At 36.6% G+C, this 17,352-nt stretch overlaps 1 protein-coding gene across 2 annotated transcripts in view; it reads left to right on the top strand.

The window, feature by feature from the left end:
• Nucleotides 1-17,352, top strand: part of MPP7 (MAGUK p55 scaffold protein 7) — a 289,619-nt gene that overhangs the window by 255,900 nt on the left and 16,367 nt on the right. For both annotated transcript variants that reach the window (XM_087823709.1, XM_087823717.1), the window contains one exon: nucleotides 5,543-5,623. In XM_087823709.1, coding sequence (XP_087679835.1) covers nucleotides 5,543-5,623 — 81 coding nt within the window. The remainder of the gene's footprint in view (nucleotides 1-5,542; nucleotides 5,624-17,352) is intronic.

Here is a 17,352-nt window from a genome sequence, read left to right as displayed (position 1 = left end):
TTATAATATTACTGACTATATTCCCAATGCTGTACTTTACATCCCCATAACTATTTTTATAGCCTGCCAATTTGTATTTCTTAATCCCTTCCCCCTTTTCATCTGTCTCCCAATTCTCCTCCCATCTGGCAACCATCAAAATAGACTCTTTATCTATGTATTTGTTTCTGTTTTGTTTGTTCATTTATTTTGGTCTTTAGATTCCACATATAAGTTAAATCAAGTGGTATTTGTTTTTCTTTGTCACTTAGCATAATACCCTCTAAGTCCACCCCTGTTGTTGCAGATTGCAAGATTTCACTTTTTTTATGGCTCAGTTCTATTCCATTACATATATGTACCACTTTATCCACTCATCTATTGATGGACACTTAGGTTGCTTTCATATCTTGGTGACTATAAATAATGCTGCAATGAACATATGGGTGCATATGTCTTTTTGAATTAGTGTTAGGGTTTCTTTGGATAAATACCCAGAAGTGGAAGTATCAGGTTCTTCATTGTCTTTTGTTATAGCCTTTGTTTTAAAGTCTATTTGTCTCTTAAATATTGCTACCCCAGCATTTTTTTTTCTTCTTTTTTCCATTTTTATGAAATGCCTTTTTCCGTCTCATTACTTTCAGTCTTTGTGTATCTATCAATCTGTAGGGATTCTCTGTAAGCAGCATATGAAGGGTCTTGTTTTCTTATCCATTCAGCCACCTGGTGTCTTTTGATTGGAGCATGTAGTCCATTTACATTTAAAGTAATTTTTGTCCCAGCCGGGTGTGGCTCAGCGGTTGAGCATCGACCTGGGATCCAGGCGATCGGGGTTCGATTCCGGGTCAGGGCACATGCCCGGGTTGCGGGCTTGATCAATGACTCTCTCATCATTGATGCTTCTTTCTCTCTCTCTCCCTCTCCTTTCCTCTCTCTGAAATCAATAAAAAGATATCTTTAAAAAATAAATAAAGTAATTTTTAATAGATATGTAGTTATTGCCATGTTGTTATTAATTTTTTTTATTTCTTTTTATCTTCTTCTGCTTAAAGAAGCCCCTCTAACATTTATTGTAATACTGGTTTGGTGGTGATGAACTCCTTTAGCTTTTTCCTGTCTGGGAAGCTCAGGAAGCTTATCTGTCCTTTGATTCTAAGTGATAGCTTTGTTGAATCACATAATCTTGGTTGTAGGTCCTTGCTTTTCATCACTTTGAATATTCCATTCCAATTCCTTCTGACCTGAAAAGTATCTGTTGAGAAATCAGCTGACAGTCTTATGGGAACCCCTTTGTAGGTAACTACTTTTCTCTTTCTGTTTTTAAGATTCTCTCTTTGTCTGAGATTCTTTGGTGGGGGGCTCTTTGGGTTCATCTTTTCTGGGACTGCACTCCCTGGACTTGTATGTCTATTTCCTTCACCAGGTTAGGGAAGTTTTCCATCATTATTTGTTCAAATCGGTTTTCAAGTCTTTGCTCGCTCTTTTCTCTTTCTGGTACCCCTGTGATGCAAATGTTAGTACACTTGATGTCCCAGAGGCCCCTTAAACTAGCCTCATTTTTTTATTCTTCTTTATTTTTGCTGTTCTGATTGGGTGTTTTCTGCTACCTTGTCTTTCAAATTGCTGATTCAGTCCTTTGCTTCATTTACTCCACTGTTGATTCCTTGTAATGTATCTTCATTTCAGTTATCATATTCTTCATTTCTGACTGGTTCTTTTTTTGTTTTCTATATCCACTTTTATGTTTCCTATCTTTGTTGAAGTTCTCACTGAGACCATTGAGCGTCCTTATAACCAATGTTGTGAACTCTGCATCTAGTAGATTGTTTGTCTCCATTTTGTTTAGTTCTTTTTCTGGAGTTTTGTTCTGTTCTTTCATTTGGGGCATGTTTCTTTGTCTCATCTTTTTGGCTGCCTTCCTATGCTTTTTCTTCTATGTATTAGGTAGGGCTGCTTTGTCTCTCAATTTTGTAGAGTGGCCTTATGTAGTGAGTATCCTATGGGGCCTATTGGAACAGTGTGCCTGGTCACCTGAGCCAGGTTGTCCAGGTGTATCCCTTGTGTTGGTTGATTGTGCCCTCCTGTTGTAGTTGGGCCTTGATTGCGGTTGGTACATCAATGGGAGGGATTGGCCCTCAGGCTGATTGGTTGTGAGGACTGATTGGCATTGACTACAGTGGAGGAGCTTTTGTGCAGAGGCTGACCCTATGGAGCAGGATTCGCTTTAGCAGGGCTCTGATGCCTGCTGAGTCTGTCCTTTGGTAATGTCGTTTGTGGAGGTGGTTGGTGGTGGTCTGGTATGGTCTGACGCTGGCCACCAGGTATGTTAAGGCCTCTTGGGAGGGGCTCTGGTACAGGCCGAGATCTGTTGCTGCCTGTGCCCTACCTAAGGCCACTTGGCATGAGCTAGAATATGATCTACAGATGGTTGTCACTTGGCTGGGCTTAGAGGTGCCTGGGAGGAACTAAGCTGCAAATTGAGGCCGGCTGCCCCAGTGCTGGGCTTACAGCTGCTTAGCAAGAGGTATGGGGCACACCATAGCCAGATGCTGCTTGTTTGGGGTTTTTGAACCTTTGAGAAATTTTAGGAAAGTCCACAGCCTGAGCCAAGATAGGCCATTTATATGGAAAAGCCACTGGAAGCACCTTGGGTGGGCATGAAAGTTGGGTGGGAAATCACCAGGGGTAGGGCAAACCATATTAGCTAGGTTGATGGAAACTCAGAAAGGGCAGGCTGGATCAGAGGGCTCAACAAAAGAACAGTGGCTTCTGCCAGCACTTCTGTTTGGGAGGGAGCTTCCCCTCCAGCCCTTGCCCTGAAGCCAGACAATTCAGTTCCTCGCCCTTAGTCCCTGGTGCCTTTGGAGCTGCTTTCCCAGTGCTGGAGCTCAGAGCAAGTGAGTCCAAGTAAGTCCATGTGCAGGCCCTTTAAGAGGAATGTCTGAGTCTCCAGCAGCCTCTGTCTCTCAGCCACAATTCCCGCTGGTTTTAATCCAGAAATTATGGAGACTATTCCTGGCACTGGAACCCTGGGCTGGGGAGCCTGGTATGGGGCTGGGACCCCTTGGCCCCTCAGTGAGCGACCTCTACAGGTGATATCCCATCCAATTTTTTTTTTTTTTAATATATGTCTTTATTGATTTCAGAGAGAGGAAGGGAGAAGGAGAGAGAGAGACAGAAACATCAATCATGAGAGAGTCATTGACTGGTTGCCTCCTGTATGCCCCCTACTGGGGATCAAGCCCACAACCCCGGCATGTGCCCTGACTGGGAATCAAACCTCAGTCTCCAGGATCATAGGTCGATGCTCAATCCTTGAGCCACACCAGCCGGGCCCTCCTTATTTTTAACTGCCACATGTGGATGTGGACAAGCCTGTTCTGTGCCTCTACTCCTTCCAATCTTGATTTGACGACTTCTGTATATCCTTAGTTACAGGACTTCTGTTCATCTAGACTTCGGGTGGTTCTCAATGGTGGTGGTTCTATAGTTTAGTTGTAATTTTGATGTGGTCGTGGGTGGAGGTGAGCACAGTGTTTACCCACACTGCCATCTTGACCAGAAGCCTTTTGTGTACTTTTTGTACATAATGGCTCCTGATCATTTTATTACTCTTAACCTCCCACTTTATTATATAAGTAGGTGCAAACATCTGACTTCATTAGGTTTTCTACTCTAGTTATACCTGAGCATTTACAAATTGAATACAGATTATTTTTATCATAAATTACCTTTTTATCTTTTATCTATTATTGTTAGGGCATTATATTAATTTGGGTGAAGGAATTATATGTACTTGTAAGTTATATTGGCTATGAAATCCATTTAGGATACAAATGGGATATTGCAGAGCATTTACCATGGACAGGGAGAATTGAGAAGTACTGCTTTAGAGAGGAAGCTGAGGAAGTTGTCAGAGAATTGCTACTTAACAATTTGTAGAAAGATAGAAGGTGGTAATGGATGGCCGCCCAGGGGGCAGGTCTTTGATACGGGATGAGGAGCCTAAAAATAGCATTAAAGCAAGGAAAGCACAGTCCCCAACTCCAGCTTGTCATTGCTCATGCTTTTCCCTCCACCCAGAATGCCCACCTTACTCTTCTCTGTTCACCTATATGTTCTTCATTGTCTGGTGTGAAACCTTTTGAGAGCTCGCAAGAGGACGTAGGCAAGAGCATGAACACTTGAATACCTGGATTCTGTGCTAGGCACTACACATAAGTTTTCGTTTTTCCCTTCCAGAAAGGGAACATATTACTTCTAGAATTAGAAGAAGTCTGATCAGGCTCAAAGACTAACTTTTCCAGTGTCTTAGTCCATTACAGCTTCTATCACAAAATACCACAGATTTATTTCTCAGTCTGGAAATCAGGATGCCAGCATGGTGGGTGACCCTCTTCCAGGTCACAAACGTCGCATTGTGTCATCATGGATGAAGGGGCTAGGGAGCTCTGTGAGATCTCTTTTATAAGAGCACTGATCCCATTCATGAGGGCTCCACCCTCATGACCTAATTACCTCCTAAAACCCAACCTTCCAGCACCATCACATTGAGCATTAGGATTCCAACATGCGAATTTGAGAGGTAACACACACATTCAGATCATAACATCCAGTATCACCAGGTGAGGAAGTGATGGCAGTGGGAATCTAACTAGGGGCAGTCTGGCTCTGCAGCTTGCATTCTGCCCAGTGCAAGACACAATCATTAAGTAGATCCTCACGACAGAGTTGTGAGAAGCTGGCCATTTGGGGCTTGTGCCCTTCTAACTTGGTTTGACTCAGATTTGAAGCTGCTCTTTGTTTTTGGCCCCAGTCCCTTTCTTAATCATTTTGTTACTCTCTTAACCCAGTTTCTTTCTTTGAAAACAGAGTTCACTTTATCATCTTTGATTCTCCACAGCATTTACTATACGCCTTATTCATTTTAGGTGTTCAGTATGTAGTCACTGATTGATTTAAATATGTAAGCTCTATGCAATTCTCAAATGTTTAAGGACCAACTGAAAATACACAGTGTAGGAGATCTTTACTAATATAAATGCGGCTGGTAGTTTTGCAAATTTAAAATGCATCATTAGATTTTCATCTAAAATAAAATTAAGGTTCAAAGATTTATTTAATTAGATCTAAAAACATTTAAAATTGAAATTATCACTATCCAGATGGCAGGTAGTGATTTGAAAAATTTGTTTTTTTAGGTGAATATATTTTTTAGGCTCTTCTGGATACCATTACTGGGTACTGTACTCAGATACTCTTGAATATGTTTTGTTTAAAACATAAATGGGGGACATCTGTAATACTTTCATCAATAAAATAAAATTTAAAAAAATATTTCTAATCTTTTTAATGGAAAGGTGGGGATTATCATTTTAAAAGTAAAAAAAAGCAACAAAACAACTAGCTTTTTCTTATGTACAACTCAACTAGAGATAATCTTTTTATTTGGGATGCATGTGAAGTTGGATGCATGTTCTGTGGCCTATGGATTTGTGTCAGTTATAGAAATGTTTATATGATATTCTGTTTAGTAATGAATTTATATTATTCTGTTTTTCAGGTCCTGTAGGTGTAGGTTTGAATGAGCTGAAACGAAGGCTGCTGATCAGTGACACACAGCACTATGGTGTGACAGTGCCCCGTAAGTTCTGTCCTGTTTAATGCTACTAGGACTGCTCTGATAACGACTGATCAATGCCTACATAGCATGTGTGGCACCGAACAGTCTTCTGAGTATTCCCCATCTAGACTCACAGCAGCCCTATGAAGTATGCAGTAGTAATATCCACATTTGAAGTAGGAGGAAACTGAGTCATTAGATAACAGTTGAGGGATTTGCCCAGATTTACACAGATCATTGGCCTGAATGTTTGTTAATTATAGCTTTCTTGCTCTCAATTTTTATGGTCAGTGTTAATACACATATGACATTAAATTATTATTTACAAATTTTCTTTAAATAGAAGTCTAGCTATTCTATTTCCTAAAATAAGTGCTAATGTTTTCCAGAGTTTTCCCCCAGCTTTAAGATTAGAAGGACCAAACCACACAGAGCTGAAGGCTTCTTATAATATAAACCTTCTTAATTACTTTTTATATGTAGTAATTGGCAGATAGTGTTAAATGGGCCTTTCATAGCCATATAATCCAAATATGGTAGGCTTCTTTTCAGTACACAGAATTAGATCTGTTTTTATGAAAGTGGTTTTCACAGGCATTCTTGCAAATAAAATGTGATTTTGGAAGCATTTTGATCTTCAGAATAAATGCCATTTGACTACTTAATATGTTGATGTTAGAAAGTCGTCTAAAAGACTAAATTGAAATGTTGGCTTTCTTCAAGTGGTTTTAGTACTATTTTTTTAAGTCATTTGTATATAGCCCTTAGCAATGTTCTCTAGTTTTGGAAGAGTTCGACTTTATTTTAAAATTATAGTTTTCTATTACCTCAAGTTATTCCTTGTTACTACATTTTTCCAAATTATTGTTTGTAATCATTTTCAGCCATAAGTTATAGGACTGACAGTTTCCATCAACAGAGATGAAAGTAAAGGAAAATGTGGAATTAAATAGTTTCTTTTTTTTTTTTTTTTTACTTTAATTATTCACTTCTCTTAAAAAAGCTGAATTGCAATATACAGTTAATTAGAAAATTTTATAAACATTCCCTTAGTTAAGCTTATAGGTGAGCAATTACACAAGAGGATGGAAAACCATCTTACAAAGGAAAATAATGACTATTAATTTCCTGCTGTGTATTCATCTCTTTTATTTGTCTTAATTTATTTCATGCTCCCAACGAAGGTAAAGATAGGTGATATCTCCATTTTTACAGAGAAGAAAACAGGGTAGAAAGGATACTTTGACTTACTCAGAGTTCCATAGGCATTAGTTGAATTTGATACTAGGTTTTATGTAACCACTTTTCATGTTCTACCTCTTATATAACACTATGCAGTCCTTTCAAACTACAGATCTTTTTTTGTAGCGCAGTTAGTATGGAAAACTGGTTTCTTTTGAAGATTAGAAATATCAATAATGCTGTCTATCAAACATAACCCTCTCTGATAGTTTTGGTCTCTTGATTACCCAAGGACCTAGCACAAGACACTTTGACCTCAGTTTATCCAACTATTAAAATAATATTTGCCTCTAAAGTTGTTCTACAATTAGACAACATCCAGGAAATTTCTAGAGCTTGAACTTTCCAAAGAAATCCCCAAAGTAGTAATTTTCCACTCTGATTCACTTTTAAACAGTTATTGTGAAAGAGTCCCCTATAGCAGTGTTTTCCAGACTTACCTGATATTGAGAATCTCTTAAGGGCTCTTATGAAAAGATTCCAAGGGCTTTCCAAAGAGATTCTCCTCAGGAAATCGGACAGGTTGTCTGAAAATCTTCATTTACAACAACCATCCCAGGAGATTCATAATATCAGACATGTTTGGAAAATACAGCTGTACCACCAACTCAGGGTGATTTAATTAATCAAGATATTTTAAGAGTGATTTTGGAATTTTAGATTGTTTTACTTTATAAAATACTTTAGATAGAATCTTGATTATTTGGAGAAAACTAATTGCTTTAGTTATCCCACCATTATTCCATTTGATGTTTACCTCTGTAATTCTCCTTTCCAAAACATGTATTTAATACCCACCAGAATGAGTAAACTGAAAAATTTTGGAGCAGTGAAACTCACACACATTGCTCTTGGGAGTGTGAATGAATTCAACCACGTTGGAAAACTAAGTGGCCATATCTGTTTATTAAAGCTGAGCAAACACGTACTTGTTACCCAGCAATTCCACTCCTAGTTCACACCCAACAGAAATGCATATGACACATACTTGGATACTCTTAGAAACACTATTCATAAAAGCTCAAAACTAGAAACTACCCAAATGCCCACCAGTAGTGGATTGGTTAAGTAAGTGATGGTAATTCACACCATGGGATACTGTAATACAGGAAGAATTTACAGTCTGCTACTACATGCAGTAATATGTATGAATCCCACCAACATCATACTAAAAGAAAGCAGCAACAAAAGAGACTATGCAGTATGGCCTCATTTTATAAAAACAGTAAAAGCAATGCCCCTATGGGCTGTTAGAAATCTTGAGGGGCTAGACAGGAAGGTAGGTGATTCTGGAGTTCCGGCAAATCTGCTTCTTGTTAGTGTGTGTTTACATGGGCATATTAGATCTGAAAATTCATCAAAGCTTGCATATGAGCTTTTCTGTCATAGTTCAGGTTTTTTAATGTTAAATAGAAATGCTTGGTACTTTAGTCCATTGTAGTTTGCTGATGTTGATTTTCTGGTCCTGAAGCCCAGAACAGTAATGAAAGACTGACACCTTCCTCCACTGGAGGAAGCCGAGTGATGGTTACACAGGACCTTTCTGTGCCACTTTTGCAATTTTTTGTGAATCTATAATTATTCCGGTTTCCAAAAACTATTTAAAAGGGTGCTAAATCAGGTAAATGCTATTATTCTTGGGCAAAATGGCTGAACAAATTATATGATCTTTTAAAATTGTCCATAAAGCCATAAACATTCACAGTTGCTTTTAAAGAAAGTGATGGCCAAGCCTCTGCTTGCTTCTCTGTGGGAAATTTCATCCTTGATAAGCTACATCAATATTGTTTTAAGGCTAGAAATTATCAACAAATCTGAATGACCATTAATATAACCAGTCTTTCAAAAGAAAATTAAAGTAGTTAACAAATAAGTTTTGCAGTAAATATCAAGTACTTGATGGATTCTAATATCTTGATAGTTTGGACTTGGGCACTGTCAGTCAACCATACTTGTTAATCACTTCCTGTGGTTTTACAGGAAGGCATGTATCGCAGTTAAGTGTTATTGTAGGTTCAAAGTACTCATGTTCTAGAATGCTTCTTTGTCCATAGGATACCTCAGTTGAGATTTCTAAAAAATATATATTGTGAAATAAGGTACCAGTTTAAAAAATATTTTTATTTTTAGCTCACAGTGGCAATTATTCTGGGGTTTTATTGGAGGTAGAGGAAGAGTGTGGAGTTTGTCTCATTTGTTTCATGTTTATCTTAAACTGTAAACACAGTAGATACTCAGACAGTGAACTCTGGTGAGGTAGCAGCCTGCACTGTGGTTACTATGCCCATCTTGACCTTTGAAGTCCTTTCTCATAAGAATCTTCAGATCCTTTATTCAGAATTCCTCACTGTTGATGGGTTTATGAGAATCATTTTTTTTTAATCCTCATTCGAGGATATGTTTATTGGTTTTTAGAGAAAGGGGGAGAGGGAGAGAGAGTAACAAAGATGTGAGAGAAATATTGATAGTTGTCTCCTATAATGCACCCTCACTAGGAATTGAACCCCCAACCTAGGTATATACCCTGACCAGGAATCAAACCTGCAACCCTTTGGTGCACAGGACGACCCTCCAATCAGTGAAATTGCATCACCCCTGGCTAATTTTGGTTGATGGTGATAAGCAACGAATTTGGTTGTAGACATGTTACCTTTATCTTTTTATTTTTTTCACATTTAAAAATTTTTTTATTGTTGACACTATTGCAGGTGTCCCCATTTCCCCCCTTAGCTCCCTTGCACCCAGCCCCCAGCCCCCCCTTCCCTCTAGCCACCACCACACTGTTGTCTGTGTCCATGGGTTATGTATATATGTTGTTTGGCTAATCCCATCACCTTCTTTCATTCAGTCCCTCATCCCCCCTTCCCTCTGACAGCTGTCATTCTGTTCCATACCTCTGGTTCTATTTTGTTCGTCAGTTTATTTCATTCATTAGATTCCACATGTAAGTGAGATTTGTCTTTCTCTGACTGGCTTATTTCACTTAGCATAATAGTCTCCATGTTTATCCATGCTATTAAAATGGGTAAGAGATCCTTCTTTTTTATAGCCACATAGTATTCTATTATGTAAATGTACCACAGCTTTTTTTCCACTTATCTACTGATGGGTACTTGGGCTATTTCCAAATCTTAGCTATTGTAAATTGTGCTGCTATGAACATAGGGGTGCATGTATTCTTTCTGATTGGTTCAGGATTCTTAGGATATATTCCCAGCAGTAGTATCAGTGGGTCAGATGGCAGCTCCATATTTAATTTTTTGAGGAACCTCCATACTGTTTTCCACAGTGGCTGCACCAGTCTGCATTCCCACCAGTACACTAGGGTTCCCTTTTCTCCACACCCTCGCCAGCACTTGTCATTTGTTGATTTATTGATGGTAGCCATTCTGGCAGTTGCGAAGTGGTATCTTATTTGTTTTTCATTTGTTTTCCTGGTGTTGAACTGTGTAAGTTCTTTATTTCGGAGATTAACCTCTTATCAGATGTGTCATTGGTGAATATGTTCTCACACGCAGTGGGTTCTCTTTTCATTTTGATGCTGGTTTCTTTTGTTGTGCAGAAGCTTTTTAGTTTGATGTAGTCCCATTTGTTTATTTTTTCCTTTATTTCCCTTGCCCTAGGAGACATACTGGCAAAAATATGGCTCCAAGAGGTGTCTGAGATTTTACTGCCTATATTTTTTCCTAGTATTTTTATGGTTTTGCCTTTTATCCATTTTGAGTTTATCTTGTGTATGGAGTAAGTTGGCTGTCTAGTTTCTTTTTTTGCATGTACCTGTCCAATTTTCCCAGCACCATTTATGGAAGAGACTGTCTTTATCCCATTGTATGCTCTTTCCTCCTTTGTCATATATTAATTTACCATATAGGAGTAGGTTTATTTCTGGGCTCTCTGTTCTGTTCCACTGATGTGTATGCCTGTCTTGTGCCAATACCAGGCTGTTTTGATTATTATGGCCGTGAAGTATCATTTGATATCAAGTATTGTGATCCCTCTAACTTTGTTCTTCTTTCTCATGATTGCTGAGGCTATTCAGGGGTTTTTTTGGTTCCACATAAATGTTTGGAATATTTGTTCTAGTTCTGTGAAATATGCCATTGGTATTTTAATAGGAATTGCATTGGATCTATAGATTGCTTTGGGTATCATGGACATTTTAATCATGTTGATTCTTCCAGTCCATGAACATGGTATATGATTCCACTTATTTGTATCTCCTTTAGTATCTTCCTTCAGTATCTTATAATTTTCTGAGTACAGGTCTCTTACCTCTTTGGTTAAATTTATTCCTAGGTACCTTATTTTTTGTTGTTGTTGCAATAGTAAATAGGATGGTTTTCTTAGTTTCTCTTTCTGAGAGTTCATTATTGATATATAGACCTGCCACCAATTTCTGGATATTAATTTTATATCTTGCTGACATGTTATCTTTTAAATGTATTAGACGGTATCATAAATGTCTTGTTCACTTGGTGTGGTTCTAAATATTTTTAACCCTCTCTGTGGATTCCATGTGTCAAGTCAGAGATCATTACACTGTGTGTTCTAGTTTTTCAAAATGTGCTACCATTAAAATTGAATACAGGCAACTTTTTCTCAGTTCATGAGAAGCAAGTTAATGCCATAAAATTCTCAGTTTTGATTTCCAACAATACATTTTTCTCAAGACTACTATTTGCTAAAGTAACACCAGCAGACAACAGCAGACTTAAGTGGTAAATGAATATTCACCCTAAACTCCAAATCAGGGCATCATACTAATTTTAATATCTTTCTTATTGGATGCATATTATATTATTATACGCAGTTAACAGAGTCTGTTATTCTGCTGTGAAATTCATTTGTAGCTTTTATGATAGAATTCAATTTATTAGCACTTCATGTTCCTGCAAAGGTTATGACATTTCATAAAGAATAGCACAACCTTGGTGTTTCACTAGCAGAAGTATGAAAAAATGTTGCAGGAAATCTGAATATTTTATTGAAGTATGCTTGCTAACTAATTAAATGGAAATTTAAAGTTTTTTTATATAATTTAAATTGATTGGGTTTTATAAATCCATTACTTCCAATATTTTCCTTTTATATATTATTGAGATATAATTTTAAAATATAAATTGCATGTATTTAAAATGTACAGTTAGCCCAGTCAGGCGTGGCTCAGGGGTTGAGCGTCGACCTAGGATCCAGGAGACCAGGGTTCAATTCCTGGTCAGGGCACATGCCCAGGTTGTGGGCTGCAGCCGATCAATGACTCTCTCATCATTGATGTTTCTATCTCTCTCTCCCTCTCCCTTCCTCTCTCTGAAGTCAATAAAGATATATTTTAAAATAAATAAATAAATAAATAATAAATAAAATGTACAGTTAGATCAGTTTTATATACATGTGAAATCATCACTACAGTCAACATAATGAACATTTCCTTCTCCTCAAAAAATGTCCTTGTGCCTTTTGTAATCCATCCTTCCTCCCCTGATCCTAGGCGACCACTGATCTGCACTCTGTCATTATTAGTTTGTCACAGATTAGCATGAATCATCGAGCATTTTATATGAATAGGATTATATAGTATGTTCCCAATTTTTTGCCTGGCTTATTTTACTCAGCATGGGTTTGAGATTCATCTATGTTGTTTCAAAAATCAATAATTCATTCTTTTCATTGCTGAGTAGTATTCTATTGTAAGGAAATGCCACAGGTTTTGTTTATCCATCCATTCAACTGTTGATGGATACTTAGAGGTTTTCCCCCATGTTGGCTATTACAAATAAACCTACTATGAAGTTTGTATTCAAATCTTTTGATGGACATATATTCTTGTTTCTCTTGGGTAAATGTAGGAGTTAAATGGTTGGGTCATATGGTAGGTGTATGTCTAATTTTTTAAAGAAACTAACAAACTGTTTTCCAATACAGTTATACCATTTTACAACCTACCGGCAGTGTATGTAACATTCAGTTGTTCACATCCTTTCAGCACTGGGTAAAGTCAGTCTTTTTAATTTTTTGTCAATATAAAATGTGTGCGGTATTTAATCACTAATGATGTTGAGCATAATTTTGTAGACTCTACCATTTAAATGCCTTCTTTGGTGAAATGTCTATTCAGATCTTCTGCCCATTTTTAAAAATTGGGCTTGACCCTTGCCAGTTTTGCTCAGTGGTTAGAGCGTCAGCCCCTGGACTGAAGGGTCTCGGGTTAGATTCCAGTCAAGGGCATGTACCTCACTTGCAGGCACATGCAGGAAGGCAACCAATCCATGTCTCTCTCACATCAGTATTTCTCGCTCCCTCTCTCTCTTCCTCCCTCTCTCTCTCCTTCTCTCCCTTCCACTGTCTCTGAAAAGCAATGGAAAAAATATCCTCAGATGGAGATTTTAAAAAAATGGGCTTATCTTGTTATTGAGTTTGAGAGTTGATTTTATTTATTTATTTATTTATTTATTTATTTATTTTTCAATTACAGTTTACATTCAGGATTATTTTGTATTAGTTTCAGGTGTACAGGATAGTGGTTAGATAATCATATACTTTACAAAATGTTCCTTCTGATATTTCCTGTACCCACTTGACACCTTACATAGATATTACAGTATTATAGACTATATTCCCTATGCTGTACTTTACATTCTGGTGACTATTTTGTAACTACCAATTGTACTTCTTAATCCCTTCACCTTTTTCACCCAGTCCCCCAACTCACCTCTCCTCTGACAACTGTAAGTCTGTTCTCGGTGTCTGTGAGTCTGTTTCTGTTTTGTTTATTTATATTGTTCTTTAGAGTCTACAAATAAGTGAAATCATGATATTTACTTTTCTCTGACTTACTTTACTTAGCGTAATACCCACTAGGTCTATCCACTCTGTTTCAAACGGTAAGATTTCATTCTGTTTTATGGGTGAGTAATATTCCATATATGTGCCATGTTTTTATATCTACTTATCTATTAATGAGCACTTGGGTTGCTTCCAAACCTTGGCTATTACAAATAACACTACAGTGAACATAGAGATCCATATATCCTTTCAAATTAGTGTCTTGGGTTTCTTTAGATATATCACCAAAGTAGAATCACTGGGTCATAAGGCAGTTCCATTTTTAATTTTTTGAGGACCCTACATACTGTCTTCCATAGTGGCTGCACCAATCGGCATTCCCACCAATAGTGCATGAGGGTTCCTTTTTCTCTACATCCTCACCTGCACTTGTTTGTGGATTTATTGATGATAGCTGTTCTGACAGGTGAGGTGATACCTTATTGTGGTTTTAATTTGCATTTCTCTGATGATTAGTGATGTTGATCATCTTTTTTTATGTCTGTTGGCTATCTGTGTATCCCCTTTAAAGAAATGTCTGTTTAGGTCTCTGTCCAGTTTTTAATTGGATTGTTTTTTGATGTTGAGTTTATATTTTCTTTACACATTTTGGATATTAACCCCTTATCAAATGTGTAATTGGTAAATATCTTCTCCAATTCAGTATATTGTCTTTTCATTTTATTGATGGTTTCCTTTGCTGTGCAAAATCTTTTTAGTTTGATATAGTCCTATTTGTTTTTATTTTTTGTTTGTTTCCCTTATCCAGGGGAGATATATCAGAAAAAGTACTTCTAGCCCTGGCTGCTATGGCTCAGTTGTTTGGGCATTGTCTCATGCACCAAAAGGTTGCTGTTTCAATACCCTGTCAGGGCAAATGCCCCAGTTTCAGGCTTGATCCCCAGGTAGGGGGCATGTAGGAGGCAGCCAATCAATGCTTCACTCCCACATTTATGTTTCTCTCATCCTCTCTCTAAAAAGAAAAAATCTTTAAAAGAAAAAGAAAGAAAAAAATACTGCTAAGATAAATGTATGAGATTTTACTGCCTATTTCTTTTTTTTAGGAGTTTTCTGGTTTTGGTTCTTACATTTAAGTCTTTAATCTGTTTTGAGTTTATTCTTATATGGGATGTAAGACGGTGGTCTAGTTTCACTTTTTTGCATGTATCTGTCCAATTTTCCCAACACTATTTATTGAATAGACTGTCAATACCCAATTGTACGTTTTTGCCTTCTTTGTCAAATATTAATTGACCATATAGGCATGGGTTTAATTTTGGCCTCTCCATTCTGTTCCATTGATCTATATGTCTGTTTTTATGCCAGTACCAAGCTATTTTTATTCCTATAGCCTTGTAGTATAGTTTGATATCAGGTAGCATTATAACCTCCAACTTTGTTCTTTCTCAAGATTGCTGTGGCTATTTTGGGTCTTGTGGTTCCATATACATATTTAGATTATTCTAGTCTGTGAAAAATTCCGTTGGTGTTTTGGTAGGAATTGTGTTGAATCTATAAGTTGCTTTGTGCAGTATGGACATTTTAATAATGTTAATTCTTTCTGTCCATGAGCCCAGTATATGCTTCCATTTATTTGTATCCTTTTCAGTTTGTTTTTTTAATGTCTTATAATTTTCTGAGTACAGGCCTTTTATTTCCTTGGTTAAATTTATTTCTAGATGCTTTTTAAAATGCAATTTGGAATGGGATTGTTTTCTTCGTTTTCCTTTCTTCCAGTTCATTATTTGTGTATAAAAATCAACCTATTTCCAAATATTTATTTGTATCCTGATACTTTACTGAATTCATTTATCATTTCTAGTAGTTTTGGGGTAGGGAATCATAGGATTCTCTCTATATAGTACCATGTCATATACAAATAATGAAGTTTTATTTTTTCTTTTCCAATTTGGATGCCTTTTATTTCTTCTTGTCTGATTGTTGTGGGTAGGACTTCCAGGACTATATTGAATAAGAGTGGTAAAAGTGGACATCCCTGTCTTGTTCCTGATCTTAAGGGAAATGTTTTAGTTTTACGTCATTGAATATGTTAGCTGTGGGTTTGTCATATATGGCTTTTATTATTTTGAGGTATGTTTCCTCTATTCTCACTTTGCTGAGAGTGTTTATCAGAAATACATCTTTTTTCATGCTGGATTTTGTGGAATGCTTTTCTGCGTCTATTGATATAATCATGACTTATTCTTAATTTGTTGATGTGGTGTATCACATTAATTGATTTGGGGTATTGTACTAACCTTGCATCCCAAAAATAAATTTCACTTGATGATGGTATATGATCTTATATAATGTATTGCTGGATTTGGATTGCTAATATTTTGCTGGAGATTTTTGCCATTATGTTCTTCAGGATTATTCGCCTATAATTTTCTTTCTTTGTAGTATCTTTATCTGGTTTTGGAATTAGAATAGTTCTAGTCTCATAAAATGAGCTCGGGAATTTTCTTTCCTCTTGACTCTTTTGGAATAGTTTGGGAAGGATAGGTAGGTATCTTTTCAAAGAACCAGTTCTTGGTTTCATTGATCTTTTGTATTGTTTTTTTACACTCTATTTTATTTACTTCCGCTCTGATCTTTATTATTTCCCTCCTTCTACTCATTTTGGGCTTTCTTTGTTTTTGTTTTTCTTTTTCTGGTTACTTTGGATGTAAGTTTAGATTGTTTGAGATTTTTCTTGTTTTTTGAGGTAGGCCTGTATTGCTACGAATTTCCCTCTTAGGACTACTTTCACTGTGTCCCATAGATTTTGGATTGTTGTGTTCTCATTTTCATTTGTCTCAAGGTAACTTTTTATTTCTTTTTTGATCTCATTGTTAATCCATTTATTCTTTAGAAACATGTTATTTAGCCTCCATGTGTTTGTTTATATTTCAGTTTTTCTTGTAATTGATTTCATACAGTTCTGGTTGGAGAAGATGCTTGATATGATTTCAGTCTTGTTAAATTTATTGAGACTTGTTTCGTGTCCTAAAATGTGGTCTCTCTGGGAAAATGCACTTGAAAAGAATGTCTATTCTGTTGCTTAGGGGTGAAATGCTCTGAAAATATTTAAATCTATCTGGTCTAGTGTGTCATTTAAGGCCACTATTTCCTTGTTGATTTTCTGTCTGGAAGATCTAGCCATTGATGACAATGGGGTGTTAAAATTCCCTACTATGGCTGTATTACTATTGATTTCTCCTTTTATGTCCTTCAAGATTTGCTTTATATATGTAGGTGCTTCTGTGTTGGGTGCATAAATGTTTACAACAGTGTGTCCTTTTGTTGGTATTGTTCCCTTGAGCATTATGGAATGTCCTCCTTTATCTTTTACAGACTTTAAAATAAAAACTATATTTTTCCTGGTATAAGTATTGCTACTCCAGGTTTTATTATTTTTGTTTCCATTTTTATGAAATATCTTTTTCTATCCCTTATACTCTGTGTGTCTTTCATTCTGATGTGGGTCTCCTGCAGAAAGTATATATAGATGTATATGGGTCTTGTTTTCTTATTCACTCAGCTATCCTATGTCTTTTTATTGGGGCACTTAATCCATTTACATTTAAGTGATTATTGATAGCTACATTATTTATGTATTGCTGTTTTGTTCTTTATGATTATGTTTCTCTTTATTTTTCTTTCTTCATCTTAAAGAAGTCCCTTTAACATTTCCTGTAACATTG

The sequence above is a fragment of the Miniopterus natalensis genome, chromosome 1 (assembly GCF_054644295.1).
Source record: "Miniopterus natalensis isolate mMinNat1 chromosome 1, mMinNat1.hap1, whole genome shotgun sequence".
In the NCBI taxonomy this organism is placed as follows: Eukaryota; Metazoa; Chordata; class Mammalia; order Chiroptera; family Miniopteridae; genus Miniopterus; species Miniopterus natalensis.
Note: the sequence above shows the minus strand (reverse complement) of the source record. Positions and strands in the feature narration are given on the sequence as shown.